Source organism: Nerophis lumbriciformis, linkage group LG02, assembly GCF_033978685.3.
Source record: "Nerophis lumbriciformis linkage group LG02, RoL_Nlum_v2.1, whole genome shotgun sequence".
Taxonomy (NCBI): Eukaryota; Metazoa; Chordata; class Actinopteri; order Syngnathiformes; family Syngnathidae; genus Nerophis; species Nerophis lumbriciformis.
This window is the reverse complement of record NC_084549.2, coordinates 34013925-34040964: the sequence shown is the minus strand read 5'-3', so window position 1 is coordinate 34040964 and position 27040 is coordinate 34013925. Positions and strand designations below refer to the sequence as shown.

The window sequence follows — 27040 nt, the reverse complement described above, 5'->3', positions numbered from 1 at the left end:
AGGATATCACCACATGGGCTCAGGAACACTTGAGAAAACCACTGTCACTAAATCCAGTTTGTCGCTACATCTGTAAGTGCGAGTTAAAGCTCTACTATGCAAAGCGAAAGCCATTTATCAACAACATCCAGAAACGCCGCCGGCTTCTCTGGGCCCGAGATCATCTGAGATGGACTCATGCAAAGTGGAAAAGTGTTCTGTGGTCTGATGAGTCCACATTTCAAATTGTTTTTGGAAATATTCAACATCGTGTCATCCGGACCAAAGGGGAAGCGAACCATCCACACTGTTATCGACGCAAAGTTCAAAAGCCAGCATCTGTGATGGTATGGTGGTGCATTAGTGCCTAAGGCATGGGTAACTTACACATCTGTGAAGGCACCATTAATGCTGAAAGGTACATACAGCTTTTGGAACAACATATGCTGCCATCTAAGCGCCGTCTTTTTCATGGACTCCCCTGCTTATTTCAGCAAGACAATGCCAAGCCACATTCAGCACGTGTTACAACAGCGTGGCTTCGTAAAAAAAGAGTGCGGGTACTTTCCTGGCCCGCCTGCAGTCCAGACATGTCTCCCATCGAAAATGTGTGGCGCATTATGAAGCGTAAAATACGACAGTGGAGTCCCCGGACTGTTGAACGACTGAAGCTCTACATAAAACAAGAATGGGAAAGAATTCCACTTTCAAATCTTCAACAATTAGTTTCCTCAGTTCCCAATCGTTTATTGAGTGTTGTTAAAAGAAAAGATGATGTAACACAGTGGTGAACATGCCCTTTCCCAACTACTTTGGCACATGTAACAGCCATGAAATTCTAAGTTAATTATTATTTGCAAAAAAAAAAAAGTTTATGAGTTTGAACATCAAATATGTTGTCTTTGTAGTACATTCAATTGAATATGGGTTGAAAAGGATTTGCAAATCATCGTATTCCGTTTATATTTACATCTAACACAATTTCCCAACTCATATGGAAACGGGGTTTGTACATAATTAAAAGAGGATCATTCATTTTTTATATTGTTACATTGTTTTATGTTGCAATTATTGCAAAATCATTCACAAATAAGTTTTCTGATAACTGACATTGTTTTATTTTGCTAAAATATGTGTCCTGTGTTTTATTTTGCTTATAATCATGATGAAAAAAGAGGCAAAAATCAAACACTGATTTAATTATTTTTAAATTCCAGAAAATGAACATCCAGAAAAAAGCTAACAGTGGCAATTGTAAATGCGCCAGCGGAAATACGATGGTGCCGGTTTGAGTTCCCGCACGACTCTATTTTCCATGGCACAGTTTCACTTCCTGTTACCATCCAAAACAGAGCACGGTCAGCCACCGAAGCTAAATAACATTCGCCACGTTCGACCAAGCAGCGTGAATGAGGTGCAAAAACTGATCACTAACAATGATTCCTTACACGGTCAACATCAAACTCGCAGCCCGGACGTTGACTGGCACTCTCAATTTGCAGAATAAAGCCGCAGTAGATTGGTAAGTACTGCAGCTGCCTCGTTAGCATGCCTTGATAGCTTGTGGTTGAATGAACTTGCACGACAATGTTTACATTTTGCAGAATCCGCTGGTATGCGTGAATTTCACTTCATTTGTTGTTTTTGTGTGTGTATAGTTAGTTAGGTGCATGTCCTATTAGCGGTTGACATTGTGGAATTGTTCCAGCTGTAATACAAATAAACCATGTAAGCCATCTTTTTTGTCATGTGACTTTCCTGGCCCTGTTGTATTTTTGAAGCCTGTTTCTGGTGTAGGAATGCACCAGACACTTATATTTACATACAATATGTTTTACATACTTCATTAAATGTTGCTCATAAAACTACAGTGATTTTGGAATGTCTGACCCAGGATATTGTGTGATATTTTAAACAGAAACTAGCATCACTTCAAGTGGCTGCTTTAAGTCTTAAGGATCCTGACCATGGCATATGTGGAAAAAGGGCATGTGAAATTGTCCTAATAGATTTAGCTGGATACACTTTAGTCAATGTGAATCAGTGTTGGCGCTAGGAATTTTCAAAATTTTTGGGGTCACACCTTTTGTAAGCGTTTTGAAAACAAATGATAAATGTATGCATTATCCTGTTATAACTCACATTCTACTATAACAATGGGACCCATTACCTCCCTGCTTGGCACTCAGCATCAAGGGTTGGAATTGGGGGTTCAATCATCAAAAATGATTCCCGGGCGCGGCCACCGCTGCTGCTCACTGCTCCCCTCACCTTCCAGGGGATGAGGGTGATGGGTCAAATGCAGAGGACAATCTCACCGCACCTCGTGTGTGTGTGACAATCAGTGGTACTTTAACTTTTTAAATATTGTGTTTTGGAAAAAGTTGTCATAAATGTTACTTAATTCATTAAAAATAATAATACGAAACAAAACAAATGTTTATGCATATGTAAATGTATTCAGTTATAAACATTCATTCACATTCTTCTTTCCTTCATGGATACAAACTTTACCGCTGCCGGTAGGTTTTTTTTATATTTGTTTTTAATAAGTTGTAGGTGTATTTATTTCAGTATAAAAGTGTAAAAAGTGTTTTGCTTTGGTGAATGATGATAATGTTGTGCCAGGGCATACATACATTATTTATTTGACGCTTAAATCTCTAGAGTCTACATTAACTTCAGATGTATCCCTCAATTCTAAGTTGTTGTTGTTGGTTTTTTGGGGGGTTTTTTCTGCCCTTTTTGTCAAAGAAAACTATGTATTTTTATGGCAAACACACAAAATATGCAAAATCTTCCACAAAAACAATTTTTCAAAGTGGAATATTTGATGTTAAGTAATCAGAGCTTTGGATTGGTCAATAATTCATAAAAACATTGATTTTGATTCAATTTTATGTTTTGAGCAATGACAGTTTTAATGAAAATAAACAGCGTTGTTTTATTAGTCAACATTGCAACTTTTTTAAAATTACATTACGCCTGTAAGCTTTTTTATTCCAATTTTGTTGTGTTTTTGTTTATTTTAACAGTATTTTTAGAATGTGCCGTGAGCCTTTAAAACATTAGCTGCGGGCCGCAAATGGCCTCCCGGCCACACTTTTGATACCCCTGCTGTAGATTATAAAAAATGTAATCTGATAAATCTTTCGATAAAAAGCAGCTCCCACGACACTTGCTAACTTGTCAGCCACTTCTCCAAGAAAATCCTTTTGAACACTCCTCGCACATTATCACTTCAAAAGGCACATGTTGTTGTTAATAATCAAATGTAAACAATCAAATGCAGATATTTTTCTTATGCCTTCTGATCTCTCTCTCTCTTTCTATGTCCACTACTTGCTGTACATATCCTACCAAGTCAGACCTACACTGTTTCAATATCCATTTCTCTGTTCTCAATTGTTGATGACTGATGATAACAACCAAACCCCCCCCCCACACACACACACACCCGGAATCGTAAATAATGTAAATAATTCAATGTACAAACCCTGATGATTATCTTGTGTGATGACTGTATTATGATGATAGTATATATGATAGTATATATCTGTATCATGAATCAATTTAAGTGGACCCCGACTTAAACAAGTTGAAAAACTTATTCGGGTGTTACCATTTAGTGGTCAATTGTACAGAATATGTTCTTCACTGTGCAACCTACTAATAATAGTCTCAATCAATCAATCAAACATATTTGCCCCATTTGTTGACTTGCAAAGTATTTTTTTTGTGGGTGGAGGAGTCTGGTCGGTTGCTGGTTACCTTGAAGCTAACAGCTAGCCTGTCTCCATCCTCGATGGATGTCAATACAGCGGGAGATAAAAGTGAAGTTTCCATGGACTCATAAGGACTAAAGCAAGTCATTTACTGGAGACATGCCACAGAATGAAGTTAAAATGGTTGACTTTACACCAGTGGTTCTTAACCTTGTTGGAGGTACCGAACCCCACCAGTTTCATATGCGCATTCACCGAACCCTCCTTTTTTTTTTCAAATTCAAGACAAAGTTATTATATGTTTTTGGTAATACTTTAGTATAGGGAACCTATTCTAAGTAACAAAGACTTAATTTAGAGTTATTTGGTTAGGGTTAGGGTTAGGGCCAGGGTTAGAGGGTTAGGGTTATAATAAGGCCATGCCGAATAAGGCATTAATAAGTACTTAAAATGACTAGTTAAGAGCCAATATGTTACTAATTTGCATGTTAATAAGCAACTAATTAATGGTGAATATGTTCCCCATACTAAAGTGTTACCATGTTTTTTTACTGGTGCACAAAATGAACCGTGCATGAACATCACCTTGTTCTAACAACAAAACCAACACAGTGCATAAACTCACAACAAATTACACACCTGCAAATCAGTCTGACTTCTGCTGTTGCCGTGTCCGTAATACGCCGATAGGGAGAAGTTTTTATTTACACGATGAGTCAGGCGTGTTTTGACCTGCGCCGAACCCCTGAGCCCGACTCACCGAACCCCTAGAGTTCGATCGAACCCAGTTTAAGAACCACTGCTTTACACTCACTTTTGACAGCCCCTCACGCTAAAGTTGTCCCAGTCAAACTGAGGCAGTATTTGTCATTGATTAAACTTTCGGCGTATCAAAATTTACGACCAATAAAAGCGCAATAAACACGGACGGAATTTTGACTTGGCAAATATAAACAAAACAAAACACCGGCGGAAAGCGATTATCGATCAAATAAAAAAACAAACAATGCGGTAAAAAAAAAAAAATAAAAAAAATCCGCGTCCGCTTCTGTAATTGCGTGTTCCTTTCTTATTTCAATGCGTAAAAAGACACAAAAAGTGCGTTAACGCCAACACTGTGAATGCAATGATAAACAGTTTAAAACAGCAGTATAGTTTGTCATAATGACCTCTACTAGGCATCAGCTGTCATTGAACATGAGCTGTCAATAGCCTCGCGAGGAGAAGATTGGCATGTTTGAATGGCTCGGAGCTAAATCCTTTTATAAAGTTTGATGGATAGGACATTTTGCTCAGTGGCCTTGTGGTTAGAGTGTCCGCCCTGAAACTGGAAGGTGGTGAGTTCAAACCCCGGCCGAGTCATGCCAAAAACTATACAAATGGGACCCATTGCCTCCCTGCTTGGCACTCAGCATCAAGGGTTGGAATTGGGGGTTAAATCGCCAAAAATGTTTCCCGAGCGAGGCCACCGCTGCTGCTCACTGCTCCCCTCACCTTCCAGGGGGTGAACATGGAGATGGGTCAAATGCAGAGGATAAATTCACCACACCTAGTGTGTGTGAGACTATCGTTGGGACTTTAACTTGAACTTTTAGGACAAGGGGTGTCATACTCATTTTCAACGTGGGCTCCATCATCGTTAGCGAGCCCCTTCATTTGGATACTATCTTGTTTACGAACAAACAGATGGAAAACTTCCTTTTGGAATCAGAAGTCAAAGTGACAAGCTGATGTAGAATATTTAGTGTAGAATTTGGATTTGATAAGGGTTTCAATGACAAAAAAAGATTAGATTAGCTTGTTTCGTCCAATAATATCAAGTTAAGAACTGCATTCGCATGCCTTATATTGTTTTCTGTCAAAATGTAAATACATTTAATAATAAAGATGAAATGCCTTATTCACACACATTATTTGCAGGCTGTCGCCGGCCACATAAAGCACTGTACTAGGCGGGCCCAGATGTGGCCTCCTGGGCTTGTGTTTGACGCCTGTAGAAATGGAGTTTGTCACAATCTGACCGACTGTAAGCGTGAAATATCAAATATTGCCCAAGTCAAAATGTACCAGAAATCAATATTTTATCTTCAACATCATTATAAATGTATGGTGTCTTGCTTATTTTCTATATTTGTTATACTTTTTCTTCAATAATGCTTCAATTGAATTAATAAGTATTTGTTTCACATTTCACTCATGTTTTATTGGGTACATTTTCACATTTAAATCAGGCTTTTGACTCTTTTTTTTTTAATTGTACACCCTAACAACATTGTATATCAACATGGAAATAAATCAAAGAGTAAAAATGCATTTCTTTCAATATGCATCATAACAAAAAGGGTGATATTAAAAAAATGGCGTTGTCAAGCTTATGAGATGTGATGCAAGTGTAAGCCACTGTGACACTATTGTTCTTTTTTTTTTTTTTTGAATGTTTTTATTTTTTATAAATGGCTGTAATGATAATGTCAATGGGGGATTTCTAATCACTGCTATGTTGGAATTTGTATTAATATTGATACTGTTGTTGTTAGTATTAATTTTTGTTTGACTGCTTTTGGATTATTTTGTGTCATGTCGTGTGTCCTCTCAATTGCTCTGTTGATTGCTATTCTGAATGTTGCTAGGTCGGGTTTGGTTTTGGAATTGGAATTGCATTATTATGGTATTGTTGTGTATTGTTTTGTTTTGACTGATTAATAATAGTTTAAAAAAAATACAGCTAGGTAAGTATGTGAATGTATGAGGATTTGTGTACTTTTGTATCCAAGTTTTTATTCCAGTTCTGTACAAGATATATTTCTTAAGATGTACTTATTGCCTGTGCTTGAACTGCACAATTATACGCAAACATGTACTACACACCAGTTACATGTGTCTTATATCTGCTAGTGCTGTATGGTACATTTTGTTTTTGTGCTGATGACACCTATGCCATTTCACTATATAAAGTAATACAATCTGCTCATAAATTAGACTTTAGAGCGTTGAGTGTGAGATATGTCTTTTGTAATGCAATATTGTTCTTGCACATTTTCCTTTTGTCTGCAAGGGAGAGTGTTTGTTTGCTTAGTTAAAGTTAAAGTACCACTGATAGTAACACACACACTAGGTGTGGTGAAATTACCCTCTGCAGTTGACTTAGTTTCTTTTCAATTGTCAATCCTTTTTAACAACAAAGAGCCTCTTCTTCCTTCTTTTTTGGTTTATAGGGGCTGGCAGGGGTTGATAGCTCAGGGATGTCACTCAAGCATTCTCATCATCGATCCAAAGACAGCACAGACCATCCAAGTGCTGGAAAGGCACAGAGCCAATGTGGTCAAGGTAAGTGTTTCAATTATTGCCAGGCCACAAACAAATGTGTTGACATTTTTAAAACAAACAAAGTGATGTTAAAATACCGTTGGGGCATTTTAATGTAGGCTTGATATTTATTATAAAAATGTTGCTCTTTATTCCTGTTCTCTCGCAACAATAAAGCAACTGATTTAATTATAGCCTTCTTTCTTTGTTTGTTATACATAGTCGTAAATGTGGGGTTTATATGGGTGAGCTTAATTTTATTTTCTCACATGGAACTTGCTTTTTGGCGTAATATACTTGTCAGATAAGATGCACACACTTGCTGCTGGCTGAGAACCTTCTAACCCCGCTATCATTTATCCACACTTAGTATGGTATGACCTTGAGCTAAGTTGTTTCTGACTGACACCATTGATCCTGTGAGGATATTTCTCTGCAATGACTGAGTCCTTTTGTGTGTTTATTTCTGTGTGTGTATATTCGTGTTTTGGAGAAAACTAAATAATGGGTCATAAATTATCCAGTGATTATCAGAGGCTACGCTCTGCCTGAGGCTTCCATTCTTTACTCCAAAACACTTTACTCTTAAGCCCACTGCAGCAGTTTGCAATTCTTCAACACACAGTCACAATGCAGGGCATTATGGTGGATTATAGCTATAAAAGAAAAAACGGCCACCTTAGAGAAAGACATAAAACAGTCAATTATTTTGGACACTCTGCTTTGATTAGTTTGTCTTTTTAAGTACAGAACTGGCTGTGTGGAATCCACTGATTATCAATTGGAATTTTCCCCTCAGCACCGCATTTACACTGGGATCTGTTGATGCAAAGCATTTGTTTTAAATTGGTACATATAGTCATTTGAGAAGTTTTGCTTTTTTAGCATTCATTTTTGTGACCTTTGAAATGTATAATTTTTTTGTTTTAGGGAAACAAGTTAAGGAAAATGAAGCACCTATACCAAATTTCCCTTGTTCAGAGTTATAGGAAATGGGACATACAGTTTGCGGTTAAAAGTCCATGCACTCATTGTAGGCGTGACTGTCATATTAATTTTAGGCCCCTAAATTTTTTAAAATTATTATTATTGCATTTGCCTCACAATACGAAGGTCCTGAGTAGTCCTGAGTTCAATCCCTGGCTCGGGATCTTTCTGTGTGGAGTTTGCATGTTCTCCTCGTGACTGCGTGGGTTCCCTCCGGGGTACTCCGGCATCCTCCCACCTTCAAAGACATGCACCTGGGGATAGGTTGATTGGTAACACTAAAAAAATGGTCCCTAGTGTGTGAATCTATCTGTGTTGGCCCTGTGATGAGGTGGCGACTTGTCCAGGGTGTACCCCGCCTTCCGCCCGAATGCAGCTGAGATAGGCTCCAGCACCCCCCGCGACCCCAAAAGGGACAAGCGGTAGAAAATTGATGGATTATTAATACTGCACAAAACAAACAGCCTTTATTGATCCCCACATCTGCGGTCCCTTCCAGGGTTTCTCATTGTTCCCATTGGGTTGAGTTTTTTCTTGCCCTGATGTGGGATCTTAGGGATGTCGTTTGATGCTTGTCCAGCCCTTTGAGACATTTGTGATTAAGGGCTATAAAAGTAAACTTAGATTTTATATGTACATCATAAAACCCTGTTTATGACCTTCTAAGTACATTTTTAAACATTATGAGAGCCCTCCAGACATGAAATAACACCCTTTACTTATGTTTCAACTCTTTTACTCCCATATTAACTGGGCAATATGGCAAAAAAAATATCACCATTATTTTTGTCATATCATCCGATCTCGATTATTATCACAATTTTTTTATTAAAAGCGCATTGCTCCACGCAGGATTATACCAAGTACCATTGCAACCCTACTCTTTATTACTGCAGTATCTTGTAACATACATTTCCACCATGTTTGATATGGTAACAGCTGACAACTGTCATTTTGCTCATATATATCACTGTTGGCGCTAGGAATTTTCAAAATGGGGTCACAGGGACCCCATCAAGTCATAAAATGGGGTCCCACAGTAAATTTTTGAGGTCCCACATTTTTTTAACCGTTTTCAAAACAAATGATGAATGTATGCATTATCCTGTTATAACTCACATTCTATATTGTGTTTTGGAAAAAGGTTGTCATAAACATTACTTAACTCATAAAAAAAACAAAAACAAAAGAAAAAAAATGTTATGCATATGTAAATGTATTCAGTTATAAACATTAATTCAATTTCTTCTTTACTTCATGGATCTAAACTTTACTGCTGCCGGTATTGTTTTTCTATATTTGTATTTAATAAATTGTAGGTGTATTTATTTCAGAATAAAAGTGTAAAATGCTTTTTTCTTCGGTCATGTAATTATGATAATCGTGTGCTAGGGCATACATGCATGTAACACATTTAATTGATTATTCTCACCTGGATGTAGATCATCAGTCGTTTAAAAACCGCCACATCTACACTTTCATGGCAAATAATGCCAAGAAATTTAGAATTTGGCAAGTTAGTTTCAATGTAATTTATGGTGGCACTCAATGCCTCAAGCATTTCATCTCTGGCTTTGTGATGGCCATAAGCTGTGTTCCCCTTTAGGAATGGAAATATGTGAGGTGAGTGACGTGTGTAAGTGAGTGGGCAAGTTAGGAGAGGTAACGCTAGCATGTTCAGGAGTGTTAATAGCATGGTGGATGTCCGCTTGGTTTTGTGGAAAACATAAATAAAGAGTTGTAACAAATTGACTGCCTCGTCATTCTGACCCAAGAGCGGATCTGTAGGGACACACTGCCGGGTAAAGTGGAGGGTGTTACCCCCAACTATACATCGGCCCTGGAGGGAACGTCTCCCCTGCGCTCCTTGACCACGGTCTGGAAGCCGACAAGCAGGAAAGGTGTAACATGATGTTTCTTAATGCTTGGTGAGGCTGGATCTTTGAAATTCAGTGCACCCGGTCGTAAATGTGTTTTTTTTCTTAGTCTGTTTACATGGCGTGCAAAACATCTTTCAATCTTCATAAGTGAGCCATTTGCTGAAAAGTGGCTCTTCAGAAACCACTTTGCTGAAAAGTGGCTCTTGAAGCCCCTTTACATTGAAGCTTCGCTTCTTGGGTTTATTACTCGCCATGACAAAAACAATAACACGCGGAAGTCCTTGTACCGGAAATTCAGTATTTGTGATTGATAAAACTTTCGGCAAATCAAAATTTAAGAAATGGTACCGGAAAGTTATTACTTAGAAGTCGACCAATAAAAACGCAATGAACGGGGACGAAAATTTGACTCTGCAAATATAAACAAAACAAAACAAAACACAGGCGGAAAGTGTTAATCGATTAAAAAAAAGGAAACCAGAGTTTTGCCCCGTAGAAGGCAGGGTCGGTAAAAAAATAAATAAGTCTGCGTCCCTCCGGAAATGCGCGTCCTTTCTAATTTCAATGCGTAAAAAGACCACAAAAAGTGCCTTAACGCCAACAGTGTGTATATATTAGGGGTGTGGAAAAAAATCGATTCAAATTTGAATCGCGATTCTCACGTTGTGCGATTCAGAATTGATTCTCATTTTTTAAAAATCAATTTATTTTTTTAATTTTTTAATTTATTTTTTTAATTTTAATTTTTAATTTTTAATTTTTTCATTAATCAATCCAACAAAACAATACACAGCAATACCATAACAATGCAATCCAATTCCAAAACCAAACCCGACCCAGCAACACTCAGAACTGCAATAAAAAGAGCAATTGAGAGGAGACACAAACACGACACAGAACAAACCAAAAGTAGTGAAACAAAAATGAATATTATCAACAACAGTATCAATATTAGTTACAATTTCAACATAGCAGTGATTAAAAATCCCTCATTTACATTATCATTAGACATTTATGAAAAAAAAAAGAGAACAATAGTGTCACAGTGGCTTACACTTGCATCACATCTCATAAGCTTGACAACACACTGTGTCCAATATTTTCACAAAGATAATATAAGTCATATTTTTGGTTCATTTAATAGTTAAAACAAATTTACATTATTGCGATCAGTTGATAAAACATTGTCCTTTACAATTATAAAAGCTTTTTACAAAAATCTACTACTCTGCGTGCATGTCAGCAGACTGGGGTAGATCCTGCTGAAGTCCTATGTATTGAATTAAAAATAGTTTTTGAATCGAAAATCGTGTTGAATTGAAAAAAAATCGAATTTGAATGGAATCGTGACCCCAAGAATCGATATTGAATCAAATCGTGGGACACCCAAAGATTCACAGCCCTAGTATATATATATATATATATATATATATATAAAACATTCATGAAGTTTGGTTCTTTTATGAATTTATTATGGGTCTACTGAAAGTGTGACCAAATCTGCTGGGTCAAAAGTATACATACAGCAACATACATTATCAATTTGGGTGATGTAGAAAAGTTACAATTAAATCAAATTCGCTACATGGCATTGGCCTCTTAACTTCATGTGAGTGATTATGATTGACGACATCTGTTGACTTCTCTGAGCCCATTTAAATAGGGCTCATGTGATGCAGTCATTAGACTCGGTTACAAATGCGACAATGAGAAAGTCAAAGGAACTTAGCACTGATCTGAAAAAACTAATCATTGACTTAAACAAGTCAGGAAAGTCACTTGGAGCCATTTCAAAGCAGCTTAAGGTCCCAAGAGCAACTGTGCTCACAATTGTTTTAAAGTCTAAAGTGCATGGCACAGTTTTGTCACGGCCACGATCAGGAAGAAAACGCAAGCTATCACCTGCTGCTGAGAGAAAATTGGTCAGGATGATCAAGACTCAACCGAGAACCACCAAAAAGCAGGTCTGCAATGAATTGGAAGCTGCTGGAACACAAGTGTCAGTGTCCACAGTGAAGCGTGTTTTGCATCGCCATGGACTGAGAAGCTACCATGCAAGAAGAAAGCCCTTTCTCCAGAAGCAACACCTTAAGGCTCGTCTAAGGTTTGCTGCTGATCACATGGACAAAGATAAGACCTTCTGGAGAAAAGTTCTGTGGTCAGATGAAACAACAATTGAGCTGTTTGGCCACAATACGCAGCAATATGTTTGGAGGAGAAAAGGTGAGGCTTTAATCCCAGGAACACCAAGCCTACCGTCAAGCATGGTGGTGTTAGTATTATGCTCTGGGCCTGTTTTGCTGCCAATGGATCTGGTGCTTTACAGAGAGTAAATGGGACAATGAAAAAGGACGATTACCTCCAAATTCTTCAGGACAACCTAAAATCATCAGCCCGGAGGTTGGGTCTTCGGCGCAGTTGGGTGTTTCAACAGGACAATGACCCCAAACACACGTCAAAAATGGTAAAGGAATAGCTAAATCAGGCTAGAATTTAGGTTTTAGAATGGCCTTCCCAAAGTCCTGACTTAAACCCCATTGAGAACATGTGGACAATGCTGTAGAAACAAGTCCATGTCAGAAAACCAACAAATTTTGCTGAACTGCACTAATTTTGTCAAGAGGAGTGGTCAAAAAGTCAACCAAAAGCTTGTGGGTGGCTACCAAAAGCGCCTTATTGCAGTGAAACTTGCCAAGGGACATGTAACCAAATATTAACATTGCTGTATGTTTACTTGTGACCCAGCAGATATTGTCACATTTTCAGTAGACCAATAATAAATTCATAAAAGAACCAAACTTCATGAATGTTTTTTGTGACAAACAAGTACCGTATGTGCTCCAATCACTCTATCACAAAAAAAATAAGAGTTGTATAAATTATTGGAAACTCAAGACAGCCATGACATTATGTTCTTTACAAGTGTATGTAAACTTTTGACCACAACTGTATGTGTGTGTATATGTGTATAAATAATAGCCTCAATCTGAACCTTGGTATTTACCGTGATGACGGACTGGCAGTGTGTCGCGCCTCGCCAAGGAGCAGCGAGAATACCAAGAAGCGCATATGCCAAATTTTCAAAGAGAACGGCCTACGGATCACGATTGAAGCCAACAAGCAAACCGTCAACTTCCTTGACGTCACTTTCAACCTGAGAAATAACAGCTACCAACCATTCACGAAACCCAACACAACACTCCAATACGTGCACCATGACAGCAACCATCCACCCACCACCACGAAAAGAATACCTACCGGAATCAATAAAAGGCTATCGATGCTGTCATCTAGCAAAGCTGAATTTGACCAAGCAACCCCCCGTACCAAAAAGCCCTTGATGAAAGCGGATACAATTTCACCCTCACCTATGAACCCACGCCAGGAAACCAGCCAAAAAAGAACAGAAAACGGAACGACATCATCTGGTACAACCCCCCATACAGCAAAAACGTCTCAACGAACATTGGACACAAATTCCTCAATCTGATTGACAAACACTTTCCCAAAGACAACATCCTAAGAAAAGTATTCAACAAGAACAACATTAAATTGAGCTACAGCTGCATGAACAATATACGACAAATCATCTCAAACCACAACAAAACAATTGCAAATGAGCCGTCGGCCCTCAGACAGAACGACTCCAAAACCAACAAAGGATGTAATTGTCGAAAGAAACCTGATTGCCCTCTCAACGGGGGGTGCTTACAAACATCAGTTGTCTACCAATCTAAGGTAATACGCAAGGACATTAACACATCCGACACATATGTAGGATTAACCGAGGGAGAATTCAAAACCAGATGGAACAATCACAAGGCTTCTTTCAGGAACAAAAACCTGCGAAATACCACAGAACTCAGCAAACACATTTGGGACCTCAAAGACAATAATGTTGAATATTCAATAACATGGCAAATTCTTGCATCCAGCACACCTTACAATAGTGGTAATAAAAGATGCAACCTATGCTTGAAAGAGAAACTGTTTATTATTTACCGTCCAGACCTGTCATCCCTCAACAAGCGCAGCGAAATTGTAACAGCATGCCGCCATAGACGGAAACACCTCCTAGGTAACACATGAGCCAATCACCACGCCCCTAGGCCAGCCTGTACCCACCCACTCTGTGCCCTATACAAACCATGGTATGCGAATGCTCCCATTAAAATCTCCTGACGATTGAGGGTACCCCCCCTCATGAAACAGGCCTGTAGAGATGAAATAGTCTTGTGATTTTTTCCCACACATACATATATATATATATATATATATATATATATATATATATATATATATATATATATATATATATATATATATATATATATATATATATTTGTATATGTATGTGTATATGTATGTCTTGAGCTTAAAGGCCTACTGAAATGCGATTTTCTTATTTAAACGGGGATAGCAGGTCCATTCTATGTGTCATACTTGATCATTTTGCGATATTGCCATATTTTTGCTGAAAGGATTTAGTAGAGAACATCGACGATAAAGTTCGCAACTTTTGGTAGCTGATAAAAAAGCCTTGCCAGTACCGGATGTAGCAGACGAGTCGCGTGACATCACAGGTTGTGGAGCTCCTCACATCTGCACATTGTTTACAATTATGGCCACCAGCAGCGAGAGCGATTCGGAACGAGAAAGCGACGATTTCCCCATTAATTTGAGCGAGGATGAAAGATTCGTGGATGAGGAAAGTGAGAGTGAAGGACTAGAGGGCAGTGGGAGCGATTCAGATAGGGAAGATGCTGTGAGAGGCGGGTGGGACCTGATATTCAGCTGGGAATGACTAAAACAATAAATAAACACAAGACATATATATACTCTATTAGCCACAACACAACCAGGCTTATATTTATTATGCCACAAATTAATACCGCATAACAAACACCTCCCCCCCTCCCGTCCATATAACCTGCCAATACAACTCAAACACCTGCACAACACACTCAATCCCACAGCCCAAAGTACCGTTCACCTCCCCAAAGTTCATATAGCACATATATTTCCCCAAAGTTACGTACGTGACATGCACATAGCAGCACGCACGTATGGGCAAGCGAATGTTTGGAAGCCGCAGCTGCATGCGTACTCACGGTACCGTGTCTGCGTATCACACTCAAAGTCCTCCTGGTAAGAGTCTCTGTTGTCCCAGTTCTCCACAGGGCAATGGTAAAGCTTGACTGTCATCTTTCGGGAATGTAAACAATGAAACACCGGCTGTGTTATCCGGCACACCAGTCAAGGGGTGTATTCTACGACAGGGGTGCGTTATCCAGCACAACACCTGCCGCAATACACCGCTTCCCACCTACAGCTTTCTTCTTTGCTGTCTCCATTGTTCATTGAACAAATTGCAAAAGATTCACCAACACAGATGTCCAGAATACTGTGGAATTTTGCGATGAAAACAGACGACTTAATAGCTGGCCACCATGCTGTCCCAAAATGTCCTCTACAATCCGTGACGTCACGCGCAGACGTCATCATACCGAGACGTTTTCAGCAGGATATTTCGCGCAAAATTTAAATTTGCACTTTCGTAAGCTAACCCGGCCGTATTGGCATGTGTTGCAATGTTAAGATTTCATCATTGATATATAAACTATCAGACTGCGTGGTCGGTAGTAGTGGGTTTCAGTAGGCCTTTAACTTTGTTTTATTAATGCTCATGAGAGAAAGAAAACTTTCTCACAAAGATGTAAGCAAGGGCTGTTCAGTTGGGGTAACCTGGCAAGAGATACTGATAAAATGTGTCCTAGCTAACTGTGGAAAATTTGCCCTTCAAATCAGAATCACACTGTAAGTCTATTATTTCTAGTTGGAAGTTGCTGGGCACATCATAGGCATTCACAATCAATGGTGAGCAAACAACTTTGAAGTCTTTCTCCATCTCACAAAAAATCTGAAAGTATTGCTTAAACTCCCGCAGTAGTGCCATTATTTTATCTTTAAGCCGCTTCTCGTTTGTGGCATGTTGGGTCGCACACACATCTTTCAGACAAAGAAAGTGAGCTGCGTCACCACGTGCGAGTTGCACCTCCCACAATGACAGCTTCAACTTGAATGCACATGTTGTCATAATACTGCGTGACAACTTTATTGCGCCCTTGCAGCATTTTGTTCAACTTATTTAGGTGCTCTGTAACATCCACCATAAATGCAAGCTTCTGCATCTATTCTGTTGACTGAAATTCTAACACCGGTTTGCCCTTTTCTTCCATGAAATGTTCAATTTCCACTCAATTATCAAAAAAAGGCCTCAGCACAGCACCTTGGCTTAACCATCTTACCTCGGTGTGGTATGGCAGGCCTTGGTTGGGCTCGAGGTTGTCAAAGTGACAGTGATTCAGGCCTCTTGATTGTAGGAAATTAACAGTTTGGACGACCACCCTCATGACGTCATCCGTCTTTAATGACTTGCAGCACAAAGCCTTCTGATGTAAAATACAGTGAAAAGTCCAAAAAGCACTTCCTACATTTGCAGTCTGCACTTTCTTTTAAAATTTTGCCGCAGCACCTGCTTGTTTTCCGACCATTGAGGGCGCACCCTCTGTAGCCAGACTGACTTTGCAGGACCAGTCCACTCCCACTCTGTCCAGAACGGCGACAAATGTGGTGAAAACATCAGCTGCTGTTGTGGTATCTGTCATTGGCACCAACTCTACGAACTCCTCTGTGATGGTCAAAGTGTCATCATCTTTGCGGATCAATATAGCCAATTGTGCAACATCTGTATTGTCCGTGCTTTCATCAATTGTAACTGAAAACGCAATAAATGTCTTTACTTTGTGCTTCAACTGGCTGTCCAAATATGCCGAAAGATCAAAAATTCTTTCTGCAACTGTATTTCTTGTCAGGCTGATATTTGCAAAAGCCAGGCGCTTTTTAGGGCACACAATCTCCGCAGCCTTTAGCATGCATGTCTTTACAAATTCACCCTCAGTAAAGGGATTCAAAGCCACTGCGATTTCATTAGCGATAACTAGTTTTCACTGTAGCGTCACTGACTTCTCGACTATGAGTAAATACAGACTGCTGTTTTTTTCAGAACTGCCAACAATTCATTCACCTTCTGTCTTCTCTGTTCTTGCAAGTGGTTGTATTTGTTGGCATGAAGAGTCTCATAATGGCGACGAAGATTATTATTCTTTCAGCACTGAAACTTGCTGTGAACACACCAAACTCATAGCTTTACCTTTCACTTCGGTGAATAAATAAGAGGCTGATAATTTTTCTTGCAACACTGCACTCTGCGTCCACTTTTCCCTTTTTTGAGAGACATTTTGCGGCAAAAGGGCGCCAAAGCACAATGTCGGGTTGTCGGGTTAGGTCGAGGGGGAGGAGCCACAGTCACACTGTACTGTGTATCTCTTGCCTGGCATACTTGTAACAAGTGTTTGCTTGTCAACAGAATTGCAATTGCGTCATTGAGTGAACACATTTAGAAAAGCAGTTTCTTTCATAAAAAAAAAATCCAGCTTATGTTTGTATATACTTACCAAAGTCATCTCGCAGGCCGAATTAAACCTGTTCGTGGACCGTATGTTTGACATCACTGCTTTGACCATTAGAAGAGGTGGACTAGGGCACTGAGCATTTGAGTCCACACGCACATGCAGGCTTGCAACAGCCGAGTCATCAAATTACTGTAATGCTCCTTGCAAGTTCTTACTGATAACAAACACATGTCATGTTCGAAGAAAAAATACTTAAAATACAATTAAAAAAACCACCACGCTTGCTCACCTGCAGAGGTGGGTAGAGTAGCCAGAAATTGTACTCAAGTAAGAGTACTGTTACTTTAGAGATTTATTACTCAAGTAAAAGTAATGAGTAGTCACCCAAATATTTACTTGAGTAAAAGTAAAAAGTATGTTGTGAAAAAACTACTCAAGTACTGAGTAACTGATGAGTAACATACACACACATATCATATATATATATATATATATATATATATATATATATATATATATATATATATATATATATATATATATATATTTATATATATGTATGTATTTATATATATATATGTATGTATATATATATATATTTATATACACATAAATTGATATATACAGTATATCATTTATATTTATTTAGTTTGCCGTTTTTGTTTACATGTTAAAGGTGTTTTAATGAATATACATGCATGTTTAACATACGGATTCCTTTCTTTCATGAAGACAAGAATATAAGTTGGTGTGTTACCTGATTCTGATGACTTGCATTGATTGTAATCAGACAGTAGTGCTGGTAACGTCCACGTTTTCAAATGGAGGAGAAGAAAAGTTCCTCCTTTCTGTCTAATACCACATGAAAGTGGTTGGTTTTTGGCATTTTATTTGTCCAGCTTCCATATTCGTTTTCACACACTTTACAAGAAATACATTGGCGGCAAATTCCGTAGCTTGCTAGCTTGTTTGCGCTGGCTTTCGTAGACTCTTATTTTGTAAGTGCAGGCGCGATGGAACGGCACTTTTATTGTGAAGACAGGAACTGTGCAGTCAGTCTTTAGGCTTTTGACGGGATGTACGGTTGAAATAAAAACGTGTCTTTTTTCCTTCAAACTTTTGATTGATTGATTGAAACTTGTATTATTAGATTGCACAGTACAGTACTTATTCCGTACAATTGACCACTAAATGGTAACACCCCAATAAGATTTTCAACTTGTTTAAGTCAGGTCATGTGACCGCCTGGCTCTGTTTGATTGGTCCAACGTCACCAGTGACTGCATTTGATTGGTGGAACGGAGTCAAACGTCACTAGTGACTGCATTTTATTGGTGGAACGGAGTGTAACGTCACCAGTAAGGCAGGCACTTTGAAGGTCTGTCTGACAGACCAAAACAAACAAAGCGTGCATTAACAGATCGATAAAAATTAGTAGCGAGTAGCGAGCTGAATGTAGATAAAAGTAGCAGAGTAAAAGTAGCCTTTCTTCTCTATAAATATACTCAAGTAAAAGTAAAAGTAAGTTGCATTAAAACTACTCTTAGAAGTACAATTTATCCCAAAAGTTACTCAAGTAGATGTAACGGAGTAAATGTAGCGCGTTACTACCCACCTCTGCTCACCTGTAACTACATTTGTGTGCGTAATAAAGATAGCCATTTAATTAATGCAATCACTTCTCTAACAAGTATTTAGTGACAGCCGCCCCTTTGCACAATAGAAAACAATCAGATTGAAATACTTGGAAAGAATATACGATGTGTGGTGACTGTCTGTAGGACAGTGGTGTAGAAGTAAAGGGACAGGAAAATAATGGGGTCGGACATAGTTCTTTACAGTACAATTGGCCAAGTGTGAATAGCCCTTAATTAGTTGTTTTCTGGTATTGACAGGGCTTTATAAACTGTTGTATGTTACAGACTCTAAATAGAAAAACGATAGTCGAACGATTAAAATATTTAACCAAGATTAATCACATTTTGTTCATAATTAACTCAAAATTAATCGCAGAAAGATATTATTTTTCGTCAATAAGTGTACTCTGGACAGATAATTTTTAGGTTTTTAATACCATGACTGTACAATTAATTTGCTTTAATGAAATGTTTTTAAACATTATGCTTTTTGAAACAGCTCAACACAAAAAGGATATAAACATGTTAATAAAGATAATTTTTTGCCAGAATTCCTATTTTGTAGGAATACATAATTTGTATTCCTGCTTTAGAGGAGAGGAGCTACACGTCCATGTTTAGATAGCAGTTTCACGCATTAATAACACAAAATGTGGCTTGTTACGATCATGCTTTGATTGTCAAAGATGTTAGGTAATATTTTTTCTACATGAGTAAATTGTTCTGATATTCTGTACTTTACATGTTGTACAACTTAGAAGTAGTAGTTAATATTGGAAAAATCATGAAAAAAGAATCATATTGATATAATTACAGTAAGGTATATAAATAGAAACAAATATTTTACAATGAAAACACATTAAAAAATGAAAACAATACATAGAATAGAAAAGAATAGAATAGAAAGTACTTTATTGATCCCTGGGGGAAATTCAGCACCACAGTTCGCTCACAATAGACAATAAACACTTAGGTATTTTTTTACATGTGAATAATATAAATAGTCTATTATACAGCGTTATTCACATGTGACTAACATAAATGCAGTCTATTATACAGCATTATTCACATGTGAATAATATAAATACATTATACATTTAAGTACAGTCAAAAAGGAACAATGTATTATACAGTCTGATGGCTGTCGGTATGAAGGACTTCCTGTGTCGTTTCGTGTTGCATTTTGGGAGTCTGAGCCTTCCACTGAACGTATTCATTCTCTCCGCCAGGTCCGAGTGTAGTGGGTGGGAGGTGTTGTTCATAATGGCCACCACGTTACTGGTCTTTCTTACCAGCTTGTCCAGCCTGTCTGCGTCCCCCGCTCTCAGTCCGCTGCCCCAGCAGGCCACGGCGTACAAGAAGGCGCCCGCCACCACCGACTCGTAGAACATATTCATCATCTTTGTACAGACATTGAAGGATCCTAGCCTCCTGAGGAAGTAGAGGCGGCTCTGACCCTTCTTGTAGAGTGCCTCAGCGTGTTTTGACCCATTCAGCTTGTTGTCGATGTGTACTCCGAGGTATTTATAATCCTCAACCATGTCCACATTGACCACCCTGATGGAAACAGGGGTCGCCGGAGTAGTCCTCCTCCTTCGCAGGTCCACAGCCAGCTCCTTGCTCTTCGTCACATTGAGGTGGAGGTGGTTCTTTCCACACCATGTGACAAAGTCCTCCACCAGTGCCCTGTATTCCTCATCATCACCATCTTCAATGCACCCCACTATCGCAGAGTCATCAGAAAACTTCTGAAGGTGGCAGGACTCTGACTGATAGTGGAAATTGGTGGTGTAGATGGTGAAGAGGAAGAGGAAGGGGGAGAGGACTGTGCCCTGCGGGGCCCCGGTGTTGCTGACCAGTCTGTCAGACACACAGTCCTGCAGTCACACGTCCTGTGGTCTGTCAGTCAGGTAATCAACAACCCAGGACACCAAGGGGGCCTCCACCTGCATCGTCTCTAACTTCACACCCAGTAGCCCGGGCCGTATGGTATTGAAAGCACTGGAGAAGTCAAAAAACATGACCCTCACACTGCTCACAGGCTTGTGTAGGTGGGTGTGGGCTAGGTTCAGCAGGTAGATGACCGCGTCCTCCACTCCCAGTCAGGGCTGGTAGGCGAACTGGAGTGGGTCCAGGTGGGGCTTGTTCGTCGGACGGAGTTGTTCCAGGACCAACCTCTCCATGGTCTTCATGATGTGGGAGGTTAGAGCCACCGGCCTGTATTCTGTCGACGTGCTGGGTCTCGTGCACTTGAGGATGGGGATCACGCATGAGGTTTTCCACAGTGTGGGGACGTTCTGCAGCCTAAGGCTCATGTTGAAGATGTGCTGAAGCACACCACACAGCTGTGGGGCGCAGATTTTGAGCACCCTGGGGCTCACACCGTCAAGACCCGCGGCCTTGCCTGTGTGTAACTTCTTTAGCTGTGCATTCACCTGTTCTGCAGACAGACACACTGGGGAGGTCTCAGGTAGTTGGGGGAGGGGGGGGTGGTCGTCAAGCTGAGGGTGAGGTGTTCATTGGAGTTGGGGGGCTGTGAGGAGAGAGAGGAGTGGATTGGTTCGCTGAAGTTGTCAGGAGGCTGGCTGGCATGCCTCGGGGGGGCAGGAGCTTGTTGGAGCCACTGTGTCAAACTTGTTAAAGAACTGGTTTAGCTCATTGGCCCTCTCTTTGTCTCCGTCCACCCCCCTACCTCCCGACAGTTTGAGGCCAGTGATGGTCTGCATACCTCTCCAAACCGCCTTCATGTTGTTGTCCTTCAGCTTCCCTTCCAGCTTCCTCCTGTAGTTCTCCTTGGCCTCCCTGAGTTTGGTCTTCAGCAGCCCCTGAACTATTTTCACCTCCTCCCTGTTACCAGCATTGAATGCCCTCTTCTTCTAATTCAATAGGGCTTTGATGTCCTTGGACACCCACGGCTCCTCTCCATGAGGCTCCATGAGCACCTGCCAGTCAGTTACCTCAAAACAGCCCTGTAGGGTCTCTTGGACCCCCTCTGACCACCTTCTCACTGTTTTTTTGGTCACAGGCTGTCTTTTGACCAGAGGCACATAACAGGGGTTGAGGTAAAGAAGGTTGTGGTCTGACCGGCCTAGCTCTGGTAGTGGTATGAGGCTACACGCATCCTTGATGTTCGCGTACAGCAGGTCCAGGATCTTATTTCCTCTGGTGTGGCAGCTGACATACTGGGTGAAGTTGGGTAGTGATTTGTCCATAGTAACATGGATAAAATCCCCCGAGATGAGGATGAGAGCTTTCGGGTGCTTGGTTTGGAGTCTGGCTATCGAGCTGTGGATGACGTCACTCGCAGCTGCGGCGTTAGCAGAGGGGGGGATGTATACTGCCATCATGATAACATGCGGAATCTCCCTGGGCAAATAATATGGTCTGAGTCCTACAGCTAACGTCTCTATATTCGGGTCACAGTGTCGCTCTTTTATTGGGATATGACCGGGATGACACCATTTCTTATTAATAAACAAAGCAAGCCCCCCTCCTTTCCGCTTGCAGTTGGTTCGGTCCCGGTCAGAGCGCACAGTTTGAAACTCGTTTATAGAGACATTACTATTAGGAACATCGTCGTGCAGCCGCGTCTCAGTAAAACACATTAGGCTACACTCACGATGTACTTTCTGACTACCGGCAAGCACCGACAACTCATCCATTTTATTTGCCAGAGACCGCACGTTACCCATGATGACGGAAGGACGATATGGTTTATATCTCCTTCTCTCCCTCCTCGCTTCAGCCTTCTTCTGTCTCGAACGTCTCCCTTTCCCCCGACAGCCACGTTAACCTCCATTAGTCCTTTTTAGCTCCTCCGGGATCTGGTTAGTTAGCGCCGGGTCCGTTAGCTGCATGCTAACAGCAGGTATCGCTAACAACTGTTCCCTGGTGCAGATAAAGGAACCTCTCCACTGTTCTTGTCCGTCTGAGCTCTTCAGTAGTGTCCCCACCATCAGTAGGACAAACAAAACACTTCTAAACTGCATGTTTAGAAGGGCACGACTAGATGAAAAGTAAATGTTAAAAGTACAAAGCGAACAAAGAACAAAGACGGAGTGAACTGCAGCAGCGGCCGTCTAGATCGACGCATGCACACTAGTAAATATATATACACATAAACAATACATTAGTTTTTTTTCATATCCAAAAAGGAGTGGGAAGAAGTGAAACTTATTTACTTTCACCCCTTATTTTATAAATCAAATAACTACCTTTCTTATCATCATTATTAGTACATACAATGATACACTTACCAGTCAACAACATATCAATAATCTTTTACCCACTTTCCTCACTTTCCTTTGGCACAAAATTATAGTACATACGTGCGATATACACGTACTGTATATCGTCACATGACTACAAGTACTAATTGATAGTAACACCTGCCAAAAAATAACTACCCAAAAAATAATAATAATGTAAATACTTTGATTGTTAGAAACCCTCATTCTTGCACATATTGAAAATCATGTATTTGTATTCTTTTTTTCAAAATGTTCCATAGCTTAATCTCACTTATTGAAACACAAAAGCTTCTTTGTGTTGTGCATACATTCTGAAATTAAACATTGAAAATTACCCCTTAAATTGTAACCTCCTTCCCTTTCAGTACAAAACTTCCAAGGCAGTTAAATGTTTTTTGCTTTGTAATTTGTACTGTTTGTAGTTACACAAGATCTTTAAATTTCAATAGTTTTGAATGTAAGAAAAATCCATTTGTGTGATCACTTTATCCTGCCTTATGAATGACCCTTATTGCTTTCTTCTGCAGGATGATAAGTGGATATAGTGTGCTTATATAATTATTGCTCCAAACTTCTGCACAGTAGTGCAAGTTAATGGGATTCATATCTCTGCGTGACAAAGTTTTAACCTTTTCTACCTACCATACAATGTAATATTCAGCCTGGTAAACATTCTGCAATTGCGGACAATCAATCAGAACACGTTGTTAAAGAATATACCATAGCAATGTTAATATTGTATAGTGAACTGTAATTACCCGATGTGGGCTGCAGAGGGCAGTGGCAGGCATGCCTGCAGTATTAGACCTTGTCTCAGTGGTAGTGAAGAAGCGAAGATCAACGACGATCTTCCTTCATATTGCCGCCGCCATTACAATACACTTAATTTCAATCTACCAGAAAACATTTATTTAGGTAGAAATATCACATAACACAGAATAGCATGATTGTATTGTAAGACAATTTTTCTTTGTTTTATTGGTTAGATCGGATGTGAAGTGTAGCGCTATTATTGTGAAGCCGCCAACCGGACGTCTGTGATTGGTATAAGAAAAGATTTGACATGTTTTGACGAAAATCTCAGATAAAAGTGACTTCAGACTTCCTCTCTCTCGTCTTTGTTTCTGCTGAGCATACATTCCATCTTACTAAAACAGTTTGAATATCAATCTACATTTTATGTTTTCAATGCACTTAACTGTAATCCAAACACGGACGTGAAGCTGCTCCTCACGCCAAGCAGCAATGCGCGCTTAGCGTTCACTCCAATGATGTTTACCCACGCCAATTGAAGGTAAAATTGTCTTGTCTTCTCCGGAAAACGACTTGCCATGGCTTTGGATCTGAGATTTCCATAAGGTCTCCCTTTCTCTGTGCAGTTCTGTGAGCTAGTTTTGAACCTGCGGCTCAACAGTAACTGGACCCCATTACACTTTTCCCCAAACTACGGAACGAGCCGAGGGTCAACAACGTTAATCGCGCGTTTAAAAAAATGATCGCCATTAAAGGAACTTTAATTAATGCGTTATTATCGCATTATTATCGCATTATTATCGCGTTAACTTTGACGGTATACCAAAAAGCATAAGAACACCACAACGGTTAGCACATGCTACTAATAGTGGTTTATAAGAACAGATTTAACAAATAATGTCTGTATTTGTCACAATTAAATTAAACTTGTACAAATTGCAATTGCCACAAAATGAGTGGCAATCAGGCTGTCAATCACAGCTGTCAATATGCATGCCTGTTGCACGGGCACATACACAAAAGAAGTCTTTGCATACACAAAGATTTAAAAACTGATGCTTTGGTTGCTATTTTGCTGTTGAACTGGTGAGCGAAATCATTCACTATTCCAAACACTGCCTTTGTAACAACGTTTTTCTATTAGTGGGGCATAGCTTACATGGTTAGACCACAAAGAGGGGGGTATGTATTGCTTGCAGCTCATTCAAACGCTCATGCAATCGAGGCAGCTGCCTCATTGTGACATATTGCATCTTTTAAGCATAGTCCATACATCTTCAGTAAAGTTGAGGTTAGTTGTTTGGCAAAGCCATTCCAAAAGGTAAATACAGTATTAGCCTTCCTTAACCTTTTCAAAACCATTTTGATGTGTGTTTGGGATCATTGTCTGATTGGAACAAACAATTGTATCCAAATCTGAGATGCATTTGAAATTAGTCTTCCCTGTCCGTTATTCCATCCATTTTGTGTAGTGCACTAATGTCACTGGCAGCAAAACACCTCCAGAGAATGATGCCACTGCCACTATGCTTGACAATTAGCACAGTGTTTTTCTAATCTAAAACGTAAATATGGAACATCTCTACTAAAACAAGATATAGATGACATGTCAATGCACAGCAAATTAAACAGCAACATAGTTTGAAGAATGCACTCCCATAACAAATATCCAGGTTGAAAAATACAGTACTGTTGCCAGAAAGTTATAACGGTAAATGGACCCAAACACAATACTGAAACATGTAATGAGGTGATAAGGTATTGCCAAGTCGTATGAAGAAGGTATAACTTAAGAAGAATTGTGGATGTCTAATTGGGTTTTAGAGTGTCATTTAAAGAATATTTGGCAAAAGTTCATTGTTAGAAACTGTTTAATGCTATGGGCAGGAACAACACTTTTTGGGACTTTATTTTAATGTTGTACCTTCAATGTTTGAGTAGCAAATGAAATACTTGCAACAACCTCTGAGCATGTACGTGAAAATGATTATAAAAACAGCCATAAGGTTTCAGAAGCAGTTCTACCCTACAGCAGTGTAAAGCTTGGCTGTCTGTTTTTTTCTGCTTGCTATTTCATTTTAAACATGTTTACACAAAACCAGCAAATACACATCAACATAAAATCTTTCTCACAGATACATTGATAAACAACTATTCAACGCACACTCAGATGCTTACAGAAAACACTGTAGTACAAACTTGTTTATATAACTATCTGGATGAAGATGTAGTAGTAGCATACAACCAGTGATTCATTTTGTCTCAAGAATCCTGACAGGTTACACTTTATCTGTTCGATAAATTGTATGTTATTTTAAAAGAGAAGGTCACAGACAAAGTTATCTAAAAGTAGTTTGGAGTTATACCACAAATAAATCCTTAGCTGGTATGATGGTAAGCGCAGTGAACTGTCCAGCTAAATGCTCAGTGTGGATTTTTCAATTAAATTATGGAAAGCAGTAATGTAGTCTGTAAGAACTTAACTTTGCATGAGTACTTTGCAGCTGTAAGACCTGTGCAGGAAAATAAATCATAACTGTTTTACTTTAGTACCTTTGAGAAAGACACTTATTCAGTGAAAAAAAAAAACCTTCATATCACAACCCCCGCACTCTCAAATAAATTAATATTTCTTCATTTTAATTCATATGTCCAGAGGACTACGTGTCCATGCATGCTGTCACATCCTGATAGCCAATTTCCAGGTACTGATGAAAGGAGGAACAATTAAATGTCCAGCTTCTGACGTTGTCTAAAAGAACCAATTATATTTTTCTCAACCCTATTTCTTCTCGGCCTTGTCAACTATGTCCAACATAAATGCAGACCTGCTTGTAAAGGGCTGTATTATAGGGTAATATTAATTACTTTGCCACTTAAATTCATGTTGCACCCATGTACACCTACAGCACTTACAGATGTGGACAATAGCAAAGCCTTTGTAGATGCCCGTGATTCACTTTGTGGCCATTATATGGATCAACAAATTAAATAGTTACATCCTATAATGGCTTGCATCAGAGGTGGTTGACTTTATTTTTATTTTTT

At 39.4% G+C, this 27040-nt stretch overlaps 1 protein-coding gene across 1 annotated transcript in view; it reads left to right on the top strand.

Annotated features, from left to right (window-relative positions):
• The first annotated feature begins 1291 nt into the window (after positions 1-1291).
• wdr11 (WD repeat domain 11) overlaps positions 1292-27040 on the top strand; it is a 102468-nt gene continuing 76719 nt past the window's right edge. Inside the window, exons 1-2 of the mRNA XM_061961438.1 lie at positions 1292-1501; positions 6920-7031. Coding sequence (XP_061817422.1) covers positions 1416-1501; positions 6920-7031 — 198 coding nt within the window. The 5' untranslated portion in view covers positions 1292-1415. The remainder of the gene's footprint in view (positions 1502-6919; positions 7032-27040) is intronic.